Consider the following 17,321-nt stretch of genomic DNA (forward strand, 5'->3'; position numbering starts at 1 on the left):
AACTATAAAGAGACATTGGGTCTGTAAAAGACTAAAACAAAAAATAGTCTTTACCTTAAAGGAGCCTACATTTTACTGCATATGCAACTTGTAAACAGTTGAGTATATGTATGATATAATCCTCAGTTTTCACAGTCTCTCCAGACAAGATTGAGTTGTGAGCCTCAAGCAGACACTATGACAGAACTGACCAGCTTGGTAATCTCTTTTTGAACTTGGATTTAGAGGCTTCTGGAAGAAGTAGGAGAGGAGTTAGATAATCAGAATGGATGCTATGTTATAAAAAGAAGAAATCAAGCAGTTGCCAAATCCTTTGGGGGGGGGTGATTAATGATTGCAGGTGGTATAGATCAAGGAGGAGGTTCTGATCCCTCAAAAAAGGCAAGAGAATGGCCTCCTTGCTGTTCTTCAAACATGGTATGCCATCTCTAGACTGGGCATTTTCACTGGCTGTTCTACATAGCTGGGATACTCTCCCTCTAGGCCTCCCTGGCTTCCTTCAAGTCCCAACTAAAATCCGATCTTCTACAATAAGCATTTCCCAATCCCCTTAATACCAGAGCCTTTCCTCTGTTGTTTATCTTTATCCTGTACACATCTAGTTTGTACGTGGTTGTTTGCATGCCATCTCTCCCATTGGATTATGAGTTCCTTGAGAGGAAGAACTGTTTTTGATTTTCTTAGTGTCTCCACACTGACCAATAGAAGACACATTTCTGTTTCATCAGAAACTAAAGGGAAGGAGGAACAGATGCTGCTCCTGCTTTGTAAGTCTCATAAGCATGGGAAGCATACTAAAATCACACCCATAAGTTAGTGCTAGTTTCCATAAACAGAAGCTATAAGGTAAGAGGCCTAATTGCATATACATATCCCTTGACCTAACTAAGATAAGTCCTCGAAGACACCTGAGCTGAGCCAAGGCAATACCAGTTGTCTGCAGGGTAATTGTGCTCCACAGACCTGGAGCTATCCATCATATCCCTTCCAGGTAAGGCACCCTGTGCTTTATTACACATGATCATGCTACATGTAGGAGTTCCCACTGCCTCATTTGTTTCTTTACAATGACAGCATGAGGAGGGAGGGAGAAAGTATTAAGAACTAGGGGAATCTGAAAAAATTTTCCATGAGTGGCAACTGAGCCAAACATTGAAGGAAGCTAAGGATTCTAAGACGTGGAAGTGAGGGAAAAACATAGGCCAAGAATGGGGGACAGCCTGTACAAAGGCAGAATTTGTTCCCAAATTCTGGGAACAAAATAGGACATTTTGACTAGTTTACAGATCATAAGATCATCAATTTTGAACTGAGAGATATCTCAGAGGTCACTGAGTCCAACTCTTCATTTTTACATATGAAGAGACATTGAGACTTAGAGAGATTGATAACCAAGGTCACATAGCTAGTAAGTTTCAAAGGTAGGATTTTAACCCAGGTTCTCCTGACTCCAAGTCTATCTATCGCTGCCTCTTCTATTGTACATTGTGTGTGAAAGGAAGCAGGGTGAAATAAAACTCAGAGGCTAGAGTCAGATTGTGAAAGGCTTTGAATGCTAGCTGAGAGAAGTACAGGGAGACAGGTGCCAGGGATTATGTTTGGAAATGATCGGGATCCATAATGGAAGATGGACCAGTCGTAGCCCTGTCGTCAGAGCATGTTCCACCTGCTGCCAAACCACATAGCGAGGCTTATTGAGCTTGCTTCAGAAAGTGCGTGATGATATATAATGGAGATTTTTGCTCTCTACCTCAAAGCATGCCCCGATATGACTGTTTCTGGCCTGCTAACCATGTGATGAAAAATGGATTTCTGATTGGCTGTTGAACTAGAACTGACAATGTTTTTAAAAAAAAGACTCTCAAGGTGGCTATTCAGCCCCTTTTTCCTCCAGTGACAGGGAGAAGCTGCTGTGGGTCTCTGAGCAAAAGGGAGGCCTTAGGCTCTCTCTCACATGTAGATAGCATGAAGTGTGAGGGTATCTCTGCCCTCAGAGGTAGCACCAGCACTGTTGGCCTACTCTGAATCACAATACATGTCCCTGCTGTTGCTTCTGTTTGTATTGTGTCTACTCTTTCCTGACATAAGTGAAGGAGTATTGGAGATGGAATGGACATTGTGACCTTGTGAGCTTTGAGTCAACAGAGGTCCAGGAGCTGGAACCCATGCCAGAATTTTCAGATTCAGCCCAGTTCATGACAGCCCCAGGGAGCAGCAATCCAGCCCAACAGTGGATCGACCCCACATTGCCACCCCCAAGCCAAAATGCCAAGTCCTATAAGCATGGAATGGACTCTGTCTATCAGTCAAGCTACATTTGGAAATTAATCTGGTGGGGGTGAATACTTTGTAGAAACTATTTTAAGTCTGAACCTATTCTCTGCAAGAACTGAGGTGGTATAGGGGAGACTGAACTTGTTATTAAAGGGAGATGTTTGTACATCTGCTCTTGTTGTATCTTCTTCGTAAATGTAGCTTTTAAAAATGAATGGATGTTAATTGATTAAATGAAACTGTGACACTGATCATTGTGTCAGTAAATTATGTAAGGGAGAGACTAACCATAACTGATGATTGATATTGGAATGGAAACACTGGAATGGGGCCCCAAGCTGATTCTTTTAGAGAAAAACGTTAACCTCTCAGGGGTATCTCTAGAGTAATACTAGTTAACATTTACATAGAGTTTTCTATGTGCCAGGCACTGTGCTAAGCACTTTACAATTGTTATGTCATTTGATCCTCACAAAAACCTTGAGAGATAGGTGCTATCATTATTCCCATCTTACAAATAAAGGAAACTGAAGCAGACAGAGCTTTAGTGACTTGCCCAGGGTCATAAGTCTGAGGCTAGATTTAAAATTAGGTCTAGGTGCACAGGTGCCTTTAGAATCCTGAAGGGGAGATGTAGCCTTGCTCTGTGGAACCCACCTGAATGGGAACTGGAATAAGGACTCTCAGAGTTTACAAACACTACAAGAAATAATAACAAAAAACATCTATTTTAAAAGCCAAGGTTAGGTGTTCCTATTTTATCCTTGAACAAGGGAATCATTGAAGATTCTGATTAGGATTGTAGATTTAGAGCAGGAAGAGACCTTAGAGGTCATCCAATCAAATCCTTTCATTTTAGGGGTGACATGATCAGATCTTTCTTTTATGATGATTAATTTGGCAGCCGTGTGCAGAATGAATTTAATAGAGGAGAGACTGGAAATGGGGAAACCAGTTGGGCAGTCATTGCCATAGTCTCAGCTAGAGTGGCTGAGTACCTGAACAATAGTGGTGGACCTATTATCACTGAGAAGAGGGTGGATGTTGGGTGTTGTGGAGAACATCCATGGGACTCTGAATCTGATTTTATATAGTTCTGTTAGGAGAGTGAAATGTTGAATGTGAATCTACGATTGCAAACAAGTGACTTAATCAAAACAGTGAATTTTGGACATCATCAACATCATCACCACCACCATCACTGTTATTACCCAGCCACCCCCATGCACATTAATTCACTTATTTTCTTTTTTCTTTTTTTTTTTGAGTTTATCATCTCTCTATTAGGAGATAGGTAGTATGTTTTATTTTTTATTTTTTATTTTTTAATTTTTTTACATATAAGGTATTTTATTTTTTCCGTTACATGTAAAGATAGTTCTCAACTTTTGTTTATACAAGCTTTACAATTTCAGATTTTTCTCCCTCCCTCCCCTCCCTCCCCCTTCCCCTAGACAGCAGGTAATCTGATATAGGTTATATCTATATATCTATATACATATACATATAGATATATATACACACACATATATACACATAATAACATTAATCCTATTTCTGCATTAATCCTGTTACAAGAGAAAAAATCAGAGCAGTGATGCAAAACCTCAAAATAGGAAAAAAAACCAATAGCACCCAAAACAAAAGAAATAGTATGGTTCAATCAGCAACTATACTCCACAGTTATTTTTTTTTTCTTGGATTTGGAGATCCTCTTCTATCATGAGTTCCCTGGAACTCTTCTGTACCATTGCATTGGTGAGAAGAATCTAGTCCATCACAGTAGGTCAACACTCAATGTTGATGATACTGTGTACAATGTTCTTCTGGTTCTGCTCATCTCACTCATCATCAGCTCACGTATAATTCACTTATTTTCACATCAGGCAAGACAGTTCAGCTCAAGTATCACCTTCCTAGAGCAATCCTATCCTGAGGCTCCTCTGCCCTCTCTCAGAAAATCACTTTGTACGTATTTTGCATTTCATTTTCCTAATATATAATTTTCCCTCTAAACGGAATGCAAGCCCCTTGAAGGCAGGAACTGCTTAATTTTTGTTCTTGTAGTCCTCAAGATTAACACACTGCTTGGTACAAAGTAGGCACTTAATGTTTGTTTAAGGAATATCATTATAATTTTTGGTATCAATATTATAGACAAGGTGTTACAGTAAAAAGCAACAGCAATGATACTACTTTGACCTTTTGAAAGACGAAGATAAATATTTGGATATATGGGACTCTAGGAGAAAACTGAATATAGACACTCTGAATTGCCCTGGAAGGAGAGAGGGATCCGCTTCTGACGTTTCAATCCTGCAGCAAATCACACGCTAAGTTTCAAAGCGCTTTCAGGATACTGGAGACCTAACCCTGAACAAACTGAACGAGGCTCCGCCCAAGCACGCCAAACCTCGCCCCGCCTCCCTCATGACGTCACGCCCTTGTCCCCTCCCTTCCCCCCGCCCACCCTTACAAGCACCAGCCCCTCCCTCGCCCGCACGCATTTCCTCTGACTTAGGGCCTTCTTCTCACTTCGCTTCGCGTACCTAGGCGGAAGAGCTGGCTTGCGGACCGCTCTAGGTTTCCTGGAGGATCACTCCTCTATTGCCCCAGCAACGGCCTTACGCTTCTCCTGCGCCTCGCGGTGACGTGATCATTTAGCGTGTCCCGGGCTCTGAGCGTAGCTGGTAACTGTTCTCAGCATGGGGCTTTCGGAGGTGCTCGGGCCGGTGTCCAGGTGAGTGGCCGAGCCACATGCCCCAAGAACTGAAAGGTTACTGAGGAAGGGCGGGCGGCATTGCCCGTCCTGGACACTTGACTACCTTCGGCCTGGTCTCGGGGCCCAGCACCACTTTATGCCCCAGACCCTTGTCTTCCACTCCCTTCTTCGCCCCCCTCCCCCTAGCTCTGGCATGTGGGATTTGAGACCAGCTCAGATATTCCCAGCTGTTCATCCAGCGTTAGATACCCGTAATGTATTAGTCCCTGGCGATGCAAAGATGAAAAACTGTTGCACTTCTTTAGAGGTTTAGACGGAGGGAGATAAGATGTTTACAGAAATCAATACGCTATTTGGTAGAATGTGATCAAGGAGATCCGGTTGTAGAAGTCTAAACAAAGTAGAATGTCAGGATAAGGAGTTTATATGTTTTCCCTACAGTGGGAAAGCCACTTGAAGTCTTTGAACTGTGGGAAATGACATTGTTTTTACTTTTGTATTAGGGAAAAAATGGAAGCTGTGTGAAGGATGAATTGGAAGTAGAAAAGACCAGTTAAGAGATTATAACAGTAGTGCAGATTAATGAGGTTTTGAACTAGAGTATGTAGTATGTAGAGGAAAGAGTAAGGCCGAAGATATGTGCTGGCCTGGACAAGTGATAAAGAGTTTGGAAAATTAGATTTTTTTGTGTCTGGGTCATTGAGAAAGGGCATTACCTTTAGTAGAAATAGGTAAGGCAGGAGGATGGGCAGTTGGCAGGCAAAACGATCAGTTTGGGACTTGTTGAGTTTGAGGGGTTGTGGTATCCGGATGGGGATTTTCACCAGGGGGTTCAAAATGCAGGATTGGAACTGAGTAGCTAGTTAAGGGCTGGAGGTAAACGTTTGGGAGCCATCTGTTTAGAAGTAATAATGAAAGCCTTGTGAATAAATGAAATTAGCAAAGGACGGTGGTAGATGAGAGGAACATCTAGAAATCATTTCCAAACTTTATAGACTGTAGAACTAGTTTGACAAGATGATTGTATCACTTTAAATTCATCCCCTGCTTGTAGCAAGATCATAGATGTAGGATATAGACAAGAGACTTGAAGTTTTAACTAGACCAACCCCCTCCTGGAATGACCACTTGACTTGCCCAAGGTCATACAAGTAAGTGGCAGAGCTGAGACCTGAACCAAGGTTATCAGACTTAAAGTACAGCATTCTCTTCACTGTCACAGTGCAAGCAGTTCCTACAGACTGTTACTTTCTGGTGAATAGTGTGAAATTTTATGGGGATTTGTAAATAGCAAAACAGTTTTGAAATGCGGAAGAAATGGGAAGAATCTTAATACTATTCTGTTTAAAAACACTTTAAAAGTGCCTGGTACTCTATTTTTAATGCAAAAATTTTGAGTTCCTTAGATGAAGGGATTTTTATAAAAATGTCTTCCACCCTTAGTAGACTGAGCTGAATATCTGGATTGTATTAATCTTCAGTCTATTCTGAAAAATGTCTAAATTGCACCTATGTATGCACAATTGAAATGAGAAGCATTAGTCAGCAAGACTTTGATTAATTGAATCATAGGAAATGGTGAGATTCCTTTCTTGATGGATGGAGGGATGGCATTCTTTTGATTAGAAAGCCAATTTGGAGGGTTAGTATATTCATTTTAGCAGAACCTGTTTGTTGTTCCAAGTTAATTGTTATCCCTTCATCTGAAATAACACTTAGTGAATCATGAAAGTGAAATACTTGTTCTAATGATCTGAAACTTTTTTAAGTTGTGAGAAGATAACCTAACTACACAAGCAACAAAATAAAAAGACTGATTATGAGTCAGTACAGGTAGTTAGTGACTTGCAGGATTAACTGCTGTATAACCCCAGATCCTTTGATGTCAATCCAGTTCTCTAGAAGGAAATTCCTTGTTATGGTGGAATCTGAGAGATAGAATGGTAGAGACCTAGTCTCAGGTTTAGGAAAATCTGGCTTAAGTCCTGCATCTGACTCATACTGACTGTGTGACCCTGGACAAATCACTTAACCTCTCAGTGTATTAGGAAACTCTTAATAATACTCTAAGCTGCAGAAAGGTACTCATCTGCATTGGTCGAGTTTCCTCATCTAAGCAGTGCTTTATTATCAATGAAATCACAAGCTCAGTCTCTATCCCTCAGAAGTACAACCAGGATATATCTGGAGCCATAAATATCTTATCTTTGGTTGGGCCTTGAAGGAATACCTTTTACCTAATTCTGAGCAGTAACCTGGCATGGCAAAGATATTAGATTAAGATTGTCCATTCAGTCATAGGCTAATCCTTAGAAAAAGAAACTGGGTTAGCTGGGTTCTGCAAAAAAGCTATGCACTAATTTATTTTTCATCACACATAGTTATACATATGCACAGCCTATTGGAAATATTGCTAGTAATTTAAAACATTTTTTCTTTCTTTTTTTTGAATAAAAGTATTTTATTATTTTCCAGTTACATGTAAAGATAGCTTTCAGCATTTGTTTACATAAGATTTACAATTTCAAATATTTCTCCTTCCCCCCCTTTCCCAGACAGCAGGCAATCTGATATAGGTGTTTATACACACACATATACATAACATTAAACCTATTTCTGCATCAGTCATGCTATAAGAGCAGAATCAGAGCAATAAGGAAAAACCTCAAAATAGAAAAACAACAGCAAAAACAAAAGAAATAGTATCAGCATCCATATTCCACAGTTCTTTTTTTTCTGGATTTGGAGAGCCTTTTCCATCATGAGTCCCCTGGAACTTTCTTTTTTTTTTTTTTTTTAAATGAGATATTTTATTTTTTCCATTACATGTAAAGATAGTTCTCAACTTTTGTTTATACGTGCTTTACAATTTCAGATTTTTCTCCCTCCCTCCCCTCCCTCCCCCCTCCCCTAAACAGCCGGTAATCTGGTATAGGTTATATCTATATATCTCTATACGTATACATATAGATATATATATATATATACACACACATATATATATATACACACACATATATATATATATATACACATAATAACATTAATCCTATTTCTGCATTAATCCTGTTACAAGAGAAAGAATCAGAGCAGTGATGCGAAACCTCAAAATAGAGAAAGAAAAAAAAAACAACAGCACCCAAAACAAAAGAAATAATATGGTTCAATCAGCATCTATACTCCACAGTTCTTTCTTTCTTTTTTTTTCTTGGATTTGGAGATCCTCTTCTATCATGAGTTCCCTGGAACTCTTCTGTACCATTGCATTGGTGAGAAGAATATAGTCCATCACAGTAGGTCAACACTCAATGTTGATGATACTGTGTACAATGTTCTTCTGGTTCTGCTCATCTCACTCATCATCAGCTCACGTAAGACCCTCCAGGTTTCTCTGAACTCTTCCTGCTCATCATTTCTTACAGCACAATAGTATTCCATTGTATTCATATACCACAACTTGTCCAGCCATTCCCCAATTGATGGGCACCCCCTCAACTTCCAATTCCTTGCTACCACGTAAAGAGCAGCTATAAATATTTTTGTACATGTGGGTCCCTTTCCCCCTCCCTGGAACTTTCTTGTACCATTGTATTGGTGAGAAGAATCCAGTCTATCACAGTTGATCAACATACAATGTTGATAATACTGTGTACAAAAACCATTTTTTTTTCTTAAGGCATTGAACTAAATCAGGTCATAAGATAAAGGTTTGTTCCATCCTTTCCCTCAGGGCAGGACAGGACAGTTTTGAACTGTAACTTTGAGGACAGGAGCTGTGTCTTATATTTCATTATCTGTATACTGTTGGACACACAGTAACTGTGTGGTTTTATTATTATTATTATTTTGAGGAGCAATGAGGGTTAAGTGACTTGCCCAGGGTCATACAGCCTGTGCCACCTAGCTGCCCCCTGGTTTTTTGGCCAGAAAAAAATGCAGTGACATTTGTTATTTAAAAGGGGTTATTGTTTCAGGACAAGTCCTAGAATGACCTTTAAACACTGTCCAAATAGTTTGCTGTCACCTCAATGGCTGTTGCCAGGTGAACAACTCTGAGTTGATCTTTCTAGCTCTACCAGTTGGATGTTCCATATCTCTTTTCCCCTCTGTTACTGAACTTCAGAAGGCTCTCTATGGCTAGTTCTTACACATCCACTTTTTTCTTAGTTGTCTATAGTTTGGCTTCTGATCTTATTGTTCAACTGAAACTTCTCTCTTAATTTACCAGTGATCTCTTAATTGCCATATCTAATGGTCTTTTCCTAGTTCTCAACCTTCTTGACCTCTCTTCTTGATACTCTCTTCTCTTTAGGTTGCTGTGACACTACTTTATTCTTGGTCTATCTGGCTGACTCCTCAGTCTCCTTTGCTGGATCATCCTTATTACATTTGTTTATGGTGGGTGTTTCCTAAGGCCCAATCGTGGGATTTAATATTTTAATGGATTTAATATTTTAGCACATGATGATGGTATAAGTCAAGTCAGTAAATACATACTTGATAAAATATTTAGGGACCATAGGATGGAAAAGTGGTTGAAGAAACACAAAAATTATCACAAAAACTCTTGAAGGTATGCTTGGATTATGTGTCTTTAACAGTATATTTCCACAAACACTGCTGTATATGCACTGATATAAAAGACGGAACAATTGTGGCAGTCTGCTTAAATAATAAAATTCTTTGTCAAACCATTGTGTCTTGATTTTTGTTTTGGAAAATATAGGTACCGTTTTTTGATAGCACTGTCTGAGTATCAAGAAGAGAGGTCAAGAAAGTTGAGAACTAGGAAAAGTAGTATTCCTACTTACCTCACTTAGGTCTATTTTTCCTCCAGATCATGAATGATACAAATCAACTTTTCCAGACCCTTAGTTCCATACAGTTTGAAACAAAACATGAATTTACATAGTTAAACAAGTTTCTTCAAAAAATTGTTTTGTCATGGATACTTAATATACAGGTGATGTAGCTAATGGTTAGAGCACCAGGCCTGGAGTCAGGAAGACTCACTTTTCTGAGTTCAAATCTGGCCTCAGACACTAACTGTGCTACCCTGGGCAAGTCAACTTAACCCTGTTTGCCTTAGTTTCATCATCTGTCAAATGACCTGGAAAAGGAAATGGCAAACCATCTCCAGTATCTCTGCCAAGAAAGCCCCCAAATGGGGTCACCAAGAGTTGGATATGACTAAACAACAATGTACAGTTACCTCAGTATAATGTGATATGTCATATGGTTCCCAATTCAGTATTATTGGAGTGTTGATTGACCCTTACTTAAGGGGATTTAATTGCTGGAACTACCAGACGATTTGGGAGCCATTTGCTTAGTTAATAATTGAAGCCATGAGAATGAATCTGATTAGCAAAGTAGAAAGAGTAAACTTAACCTCTCAGAACCTCCCTTTCTTCATCTGTAAAATGAAATTAATATTTATGCTTCCTACCTCAGTGTTGTGAGCAAAGTATTTTGCAAGCCTTAAAGGGTTGTAGAAATGTGTGTTGTAATTATTATTGCAAGCATTGGTTTAGCATTTACTATGTGCCAGGCACTGTGCTAAGTGCTTTACAAATATCATCTCATTTTATCCTCACAACAACCCTATGAAATAGGTGCTGTAGTTGTTTCCATTTTACAGTTGAGGAAATTGAGATAGACAAAAGTAAGTATCTGAGGCCACATTTTAACTCAGATCTTCCTAACTCCAAGTTCAGCACAATATCCACTATGCCACCTAGCTGCCTCAGTTCCTATCCTGGGGGCTTTTCAATAATCATTCTCTTGGATGCCTTTAGAGTTTTCATTAAGAAGTGGGATGTTCACTTTTATACCGCAAGATGCTCATTCTCCAAATCTATCAAGGCATTTGGAATTAAAGCAGTTAAAAAAAAAAACCGAGGCATTTAGATACTGGTTAGAGGCAGCATTCATCCCATGTTGAACTTGTAGGTTCCTTACTTACATCCCAGTGCTTGAAAAAGGCTCAGAACACCAACAGGTGTCCTAATAGCTTCACTCTCGATTTGACCTTTGCTACTGCCACTGCCTTGGGTATTGCTTGAGGCCAGTTTGTAAGCTGTTTTTTAGGCTGGCCTGTGCCTTTGTTTATGACTGCCATCTTCCAGATCTGGCATCTTTTTGCCTTGTGCTTCTTTCAGCAGTCCTTGCTGAATGCTTTTCTACACCACCTGAATCCACAGAATCACGGGAAGAGTATTTGTTTTCCTTCCTTTCTCTGACCTTAGCTACTTGCTACATGATTGTGATGGGGCAATAGCATGGCCTAATGGATAGAGTGCCAAACTTAGAGTCAGGAATACCCAGGTCCATATCTCACCTCTGACATGTTAGTTATGTAGCCACGGGCAAAACACCCTCTCTGAAACGGTGGTTTTTTTTTTATCGGTAAAATGGAGATAATAATACCTGTACTTATAGTGCCCTTGGCTGCCTTGCGGCTATACCCATATATGGGAAAGGCTTCGGGAGTTAACCCCGAGGAAAAATCAGGACTCGGAGTCCCTTAGGCAGTTGAATGTTGGACATCACATCCCTCTGGCAACTCCTGCGGAGGCACTGGTGCCCAATTGTATTGGCTCTGCCTCTCCTTTGGATTCACCAGTGTCGAGGAGAGGGAAAACCTGCTCCATGGGCAACAGCTTGTTTTCCATATTGATCCGCCCAGGCCAGTGCCCTGGAGAGGACACTCCAGCTACTCCTCATGGGGTAGATACAACCATGGGATGCGGCAGTTACCAGTTATAAGTCACTCAGGAGCTGCGGCTCCATATCTGACTGCACAGCCACACTGTGGCCTGTGGCTCTTCAAGGCGCTGATCCATGGCTTGTCCGAGACTGATGGAAGCCTACACACTTATAGTGCCTGTTGTATTGTGAGACTCAAATGAGATGTATAAAAGTCTTACAGGATTATGCCCTTTATAAATGCTGGCTACGATATCATTTAGGATGGATTTTTGCTTAAAACATTGGGACTTTTATGTACTATATTTCTAGATTATTTTTAAGATTTCCTCTTCAAATATTGGTCCTTTTGGACTTAGTGACTCTGCCATTTAAGCCACATTGAAAAACTCAAGGTCTTTCTGGAAAACAGGGATAGGGATAGGGACTAGACCAATGATTTCATTGGTATAAGGAATTCCCAAGTGAGGAAACTCCTTTTACTAATGACAGTCACTATCCTCTCTGCAACTAAGTCTTAGAGAGCCACCTAAAGCTCCGTAAGGTTAGATGATTGGACCAGGGTTATTACCACTACGCGTGTGAGAGGCAACACTTGAACCCTTGTCTTCCTGGGAGCTAGGATGACTTCTTATCCACAATACCATAATCACCCTAAGGAGAAATTAGAAAGTTTGGTTCTAGCACATAACATTTTCCAAAGCACTTTAAACATGCATGTCAGATTAATTTTTGCATCCTGTGGTAAAAGGCATTATCTTCATTTTACAGAGAAAGAAGCTGAGGCTTACAAGTTAAATGACCTCAGTTACACAACTAGAAGAAATCAAACTTAGTTTTTTCTTCTCTCACTTGAACAAAATAAATGGTAAATGGTATAAAATCAGATTATGAAAGTTCATGTAAATTTAGTTACTTAAAGTAATTTGAAGTGACAACAACAATAGAAATACACAACGTTTGGAATCTACAGTGCTTTTGCTTCAATTGGCAAATTTAAAATTTAAATCATTAGTTAAAAAAAAAATAAGCCATTTTACAACTTCATTCAATCCAGCCCCTCATTTTAGAGCCTTCTCTTTGCCTGCTTCTTCTGGCAAAATGTCTACTATATGGGGCAGCTAGGTGGCACAGTGGATAGAGAACCGGCCCTGGTGTCAGGAGGACCTGAGTTCAAATTCGGCCTCAGACACTTAACACTTACTAGCTGTGTGACCCTGGGCAAGTCACTTAATCCCAATTTCCTCACTAAAAAAAAAATGTCTACAATAACCTTTCTTATTAATAAAGGATAAGGAGATAAGGAGAGAGGATTCCCGGGCAATCAGGACCTCTCTCCTCTCATTCTTGTCACTGTCCTCTATTGACCACTCTTGCAAAACTTTGTTAATGATGCTGGTACCTGGACTCATGGTTCCCCTCTTTTCTGCTATCCTCTAATATCGTTCTTAGGACTTTAGAATTCATGTAGATGACTTAAGATCAAGCATGATAAATCCTCATTTCTTGAAGGGATGACTCCAGAGCTTTCTCCTTTCCCTTCAGTGCAGTGCTATACCCTCACACTATGGCAAATGACCTAACGTCATATTTCACTGAGAAGATTAATCATAAAATCACTCAGCTCCTTGCATTCTTCAAAACTTCTAAGAATGGTCACCTCCCTTCATACTGGTCACAGGAACGTGATGGTCCTTCAGGTATATTGCAGGTTAAATAGACTGGGGAGGTGTCTGTGTTTCTCACCTGTGCCTTTGATCCATTCGCCTTCTCTCTCCACAACTTTGTACCACCTTTCCCCTAGCTTCTTGCCTAGAGACATATTTAAGCTTTTTCAATCCTGAATAAACTTTCGTTTGATTCCCTTAACCTCCTTGGATCTCTTTTTCCTCATATGTAAAATAAGGAGTTTCAACTAAATGGCTTTTGAAACCCTATCCAGTTCTAAATCTATGATCCCATGCCCTATTTTCTCTAGCTACTGGCCCATCTTTCCTCCCTGACATTCTTAAACTTGGAAAAACAATGCCTTTGCTCACCCCTCAACCCTTTGCAATTGGTCTCCACCCTTCCCATGCTCACCCCCCCATCAATCACTACCCCCCCATCCTCATTGAACCGATTCTGTGTTTTCAGTCACCAGCAGACATTAAATAGTCTTTTTTTCCCTAGTTCTAATCCTCCTCAGTCTCTTGGTGCAGTTTGAATTCCTAGCCCCCTTTGAAGCTCAGCTCAGGATACATCTTCCCTCAATATTTTTTCATTTGTGTGTGTTCTCCCGCTCCTGAAATTACTTTCTATTTATTTATCCATGTGTGGAATGGATCTATTATAGTAGGTAATATGCTCCTTGAACTGTTTTTCTGTCTTTAGTGCTCATGTAACATAGTGCATTGTACTATGTACACTTAATAAAAGTTTGTTGAATTTGAATTGAATTTGATTGTATTGGCTGCTCTGTTATTCTAGATAACCTGATTGTTGTGGCAAAGGCACTTTCTAAAATTTCAAAGGGGCCTACAAGCTCATCTAATGCAATACTCTCATTTTATACATAAGGAAGCTGAGGCCTAGAGAGTTTAAATGGTTTGTCAGTAAATAAGTATTTATTAACTACTTATTATGTTCTTGTCACTGTGCTTAGTATTGGGGATACCAAGAAACACAAAAACAACCCTTGTTAAGGGACTAGATCCTTAAAAAGAATGTTAAGAATCTGACATTCTAATGAAGAATGTCAAGAAACTGACATTCTTTGTGTATGTATGTTTTTAAATAGTATTTTATTCTCTCTAATTACATGTAAAGATAGTTTTCAACATTCGTTTTAAAAAGATTTTGAGTTCCACATTTTTCTCCCTCCCTTTCCTGTTCCCCAAGATGGGGAGCAATCTGATATAGGTTATACACTTGCAATTATGTTAAACATATTTTCATATTAGTCATGTTGTGAAAGAAGAAACAAAACAAAAGAGAAGAACCATGAAAAAAAAAGTGAAAACAGTATCTTCGATCTGCATTTAGACTCCATAGTTCTTTCTTTGGATATGGATAGCATTTTCTATCATGAGTCCTTTGGAATTGTCTTGGATAATTTTATTGTTGAGAAAAGCTAAGTCTATCATAGTTGATCATTACACAATGTTGCTGTTACTGCGTATGATATTCTGGTTCTGTTCATTTCACTTGGCATCAGTTCATCTAAGTCCAGGTTTTTCTGAAATTCACCCGCTCATCATTTCTTATAGCATAATGTTATTCCATTATATTCATATACCACAGCCATTCCCCAATTGATGGGCATTTCCTCAATTTCCAACCCTTTTCCATCACAAAAAAAGAGCTGCTATAAATATTTTATACATGTAGGTCCTTTTCCTTTTTGGGGATATCTTTGAGATACAGACTTAGTAGTGGTGTTGCTGGATCAAAGGGTATGCACAGTTTGATTTTCCTTTTGGCATAGTTCCAAATTGCTCTCTAGGATAGTTGGATCAATTTACAACTCCACCAATAATGCATTAGTGTCCCAATTTCCTTCACGTCATCTCAAACATTTATTTTCCTTTTCTGTCATATTAGCCAATCTGATAGGTGTGAGGTTGTACTTCGGACTTGTTTTAATTTGTATTTCTCAAATTAATAGTGATTTAAAGCATTTCTTCACATGACTATTAGATAGCTTTGATTTCTTCATCTAAAAACTGCCTGTTCATATCCTTTGACCATTTATCAATTGAGGAAGGGCTTGTATTATAAATTTGACTCAATCCTCTATATATTTGAGCCTTTATCTGAAATACTTGCTATAAAAATTGTTTCCCAGCTTTCTGCTTTCCTTCTAATCTTGTTTGCATTATTTTGTTTGTGCAAAACCTTTTTAATTTCATAAAATCAAAATTATCTGTTTTGTATTTTGTAGTGCTTTTTATCTCTTGTTGGGTCATAAAGTTTTCCCTTCTCCATAGATCTGACAGGTAAACTATTCCTTGCTCTCCTAATTTGCTTATAGTATCACCCTTTATTTCTAAAACAAGTACCCATTTTGACCTTATCTTAGTATATGATGTGAAATGTTGGTTTATGTCTAGTTTCTGTCAAAGTATTTTCCAGTTTTCCCAGTAGTTTTTGTTAAATAGTGAGTTCTTATCCCAGAAGCTGGAGTCTTTGGGTTTATCAAACAGTAGATTACTATAGTCATTTACTACTATGTTTTATGTACCTAACCTATTCCACTGATCCACCACTATTTCTTAGTACCAAATAGCTTTGATGACTGCTGCTTTAAAATATAGTTTTAGACCTGGTACAGATAGGTCACAAGAAGCTGACATTCTAATGGGGAGGGACTGTCACACAACATACAAAAATCTATGAACACTCAAGTTATATATTGTAGAAATGGGAGGTAATCCCAGAGGGAAGTCACTGGCAGTGGGGGGACTGTGTGCGCAGACTGGAAAAGACCACTTGTTTAAAGTGAGATTTGAGCCGAGTCCTGAAGGAAGAGGTGAGGAGGAAGAGCTTTCAAGGCATTGGGAAAATCCAGTGAAAGGTAGGCAGGGAGTCAGGATACAAAGAGCATGGTGGCTAGTTTATGTGGAGCCATCCTTCAGGTATATTATAAATTAAATAACATTTTGTGAGCTGGTTTGGTAACCTCATTTGTTAATTCAAAAATATATTTAATGTACAAAGCTCTGTTCTTGTTGCTGTAAAGCATTCAAAGGATTACTATAACAAACATTGTTTTAATGGGAAAACAAGTTCTAAGCAATTGACTTAGAAATTTAACTTTTTGAGTACAGTCTATTTTTAAAATAATATTTTATTTTTCCCCAATTACATATAAAAACAATTTTTAACATTCTTTCAAAAAATTTTGAATTGCAGATTCTATCCCTCCCTTCCCCCCTGCCCTGCCCAAGAGATGGTAAACAACCTGATACATGAGCACAGTCTATTTATAAGTTGGAGACTGACTGTACACATATGGACATATATCTCTACTGGTTAGGAATATACTGCCCTCTACTGATTTCATTTAATATTAGTATGTACCATTAAATTTTGTAGCTTTTAAGTTATTGTAATAAATTAATTCATGAAAACACCACTATAACAAATTCTAGAAGTATTTAGTGACAATATACTAATATTTAAAAGTATATTAATTTCTACATGTAAAAGCCTTCTAAGTCAAAATTTTATCTCTGCTATTTTTCAAAACAAATAATTTTTTTTCCTTTTACAAAATGAGGCCAGATTTGAATTCAGGTTCTCCCGAATCTGGGGCCTGTGCTTTATCTACTGCGCCACTTAGCTGCCTCTGACCTAGCCCTTTTCAAGGCTGCTTATCCATCTTTGGTATTCACCTGGCACTCACCTCTTACCTGTGACTCCAAGAAGCTGTAGCAAGCACAGCGGCCACATCCTGGTAAACTGTTTTGGCCGACACGCTAAAAATCAGGTTGAAGGTAACCAATGGGCCATAAACCTGTCAATGAATTAGTGGGCTGTCTATCCCAAGCTTGTGAAATTGGTGGATGAGAACAATTTGTTCCAACAGCCATGAGGGTGGCTAAAGCAGAGCACTTGGAGCTTGGTCAGGCACCAA

The 17,321-nt window shown here is 39.0% G+C and overlaps 1 protein-coding gene across 3 annotated transcripts in view; it reads left to right on the forward strand.

Annotated features, from left to right (window-relative positions):
• Nucleotides 1-4,763: 4,763 nt before the first annotated feature.
• HIBCH (3-hydroxyisobutyryl-CoA hydrolase) overlaps nt 4,764-17,321 on the forward strand; it is a 98,836-nt gene continuing 86,278 nt past the window's right edge. Inside the window, exon 1 of one of the 3 annotated variants that reach the window (XM_043998698.1) lies at nt 4,764-5,014. Coding sequence is in view for 2 of the 3 variants with exons in the window: in XM_043998696.1 (XP_043854631.1) it covers nt 4,980-5,014 (35 nt within the window). In the remaining variant the exon portion in view is untranslated. The remainder of the gene's footprint in view (nt 5,015-17,321) is intronic. The other 2 variants (XM_043998696.1, XM_043998697.1) reach the window with 2 other exon arrangements.

The sequence above is a fragment of the Dromiciops gliroides genome, chromosome 3 (assembly GCF_019393635.1).
Source record: "Dromiciops gliroides isolate mDroGli1 chromosome 3, mDroGli1.pri, whole genome shotgun sequence".
Classification (NCBI taxonomy): domain Eukaryota; kingdom Metazoa; phylum Chordata; class Mammalia; order Microbiotheria; family Microbiotheriidae; genus Dromiciops; species Dromiciops gliroides.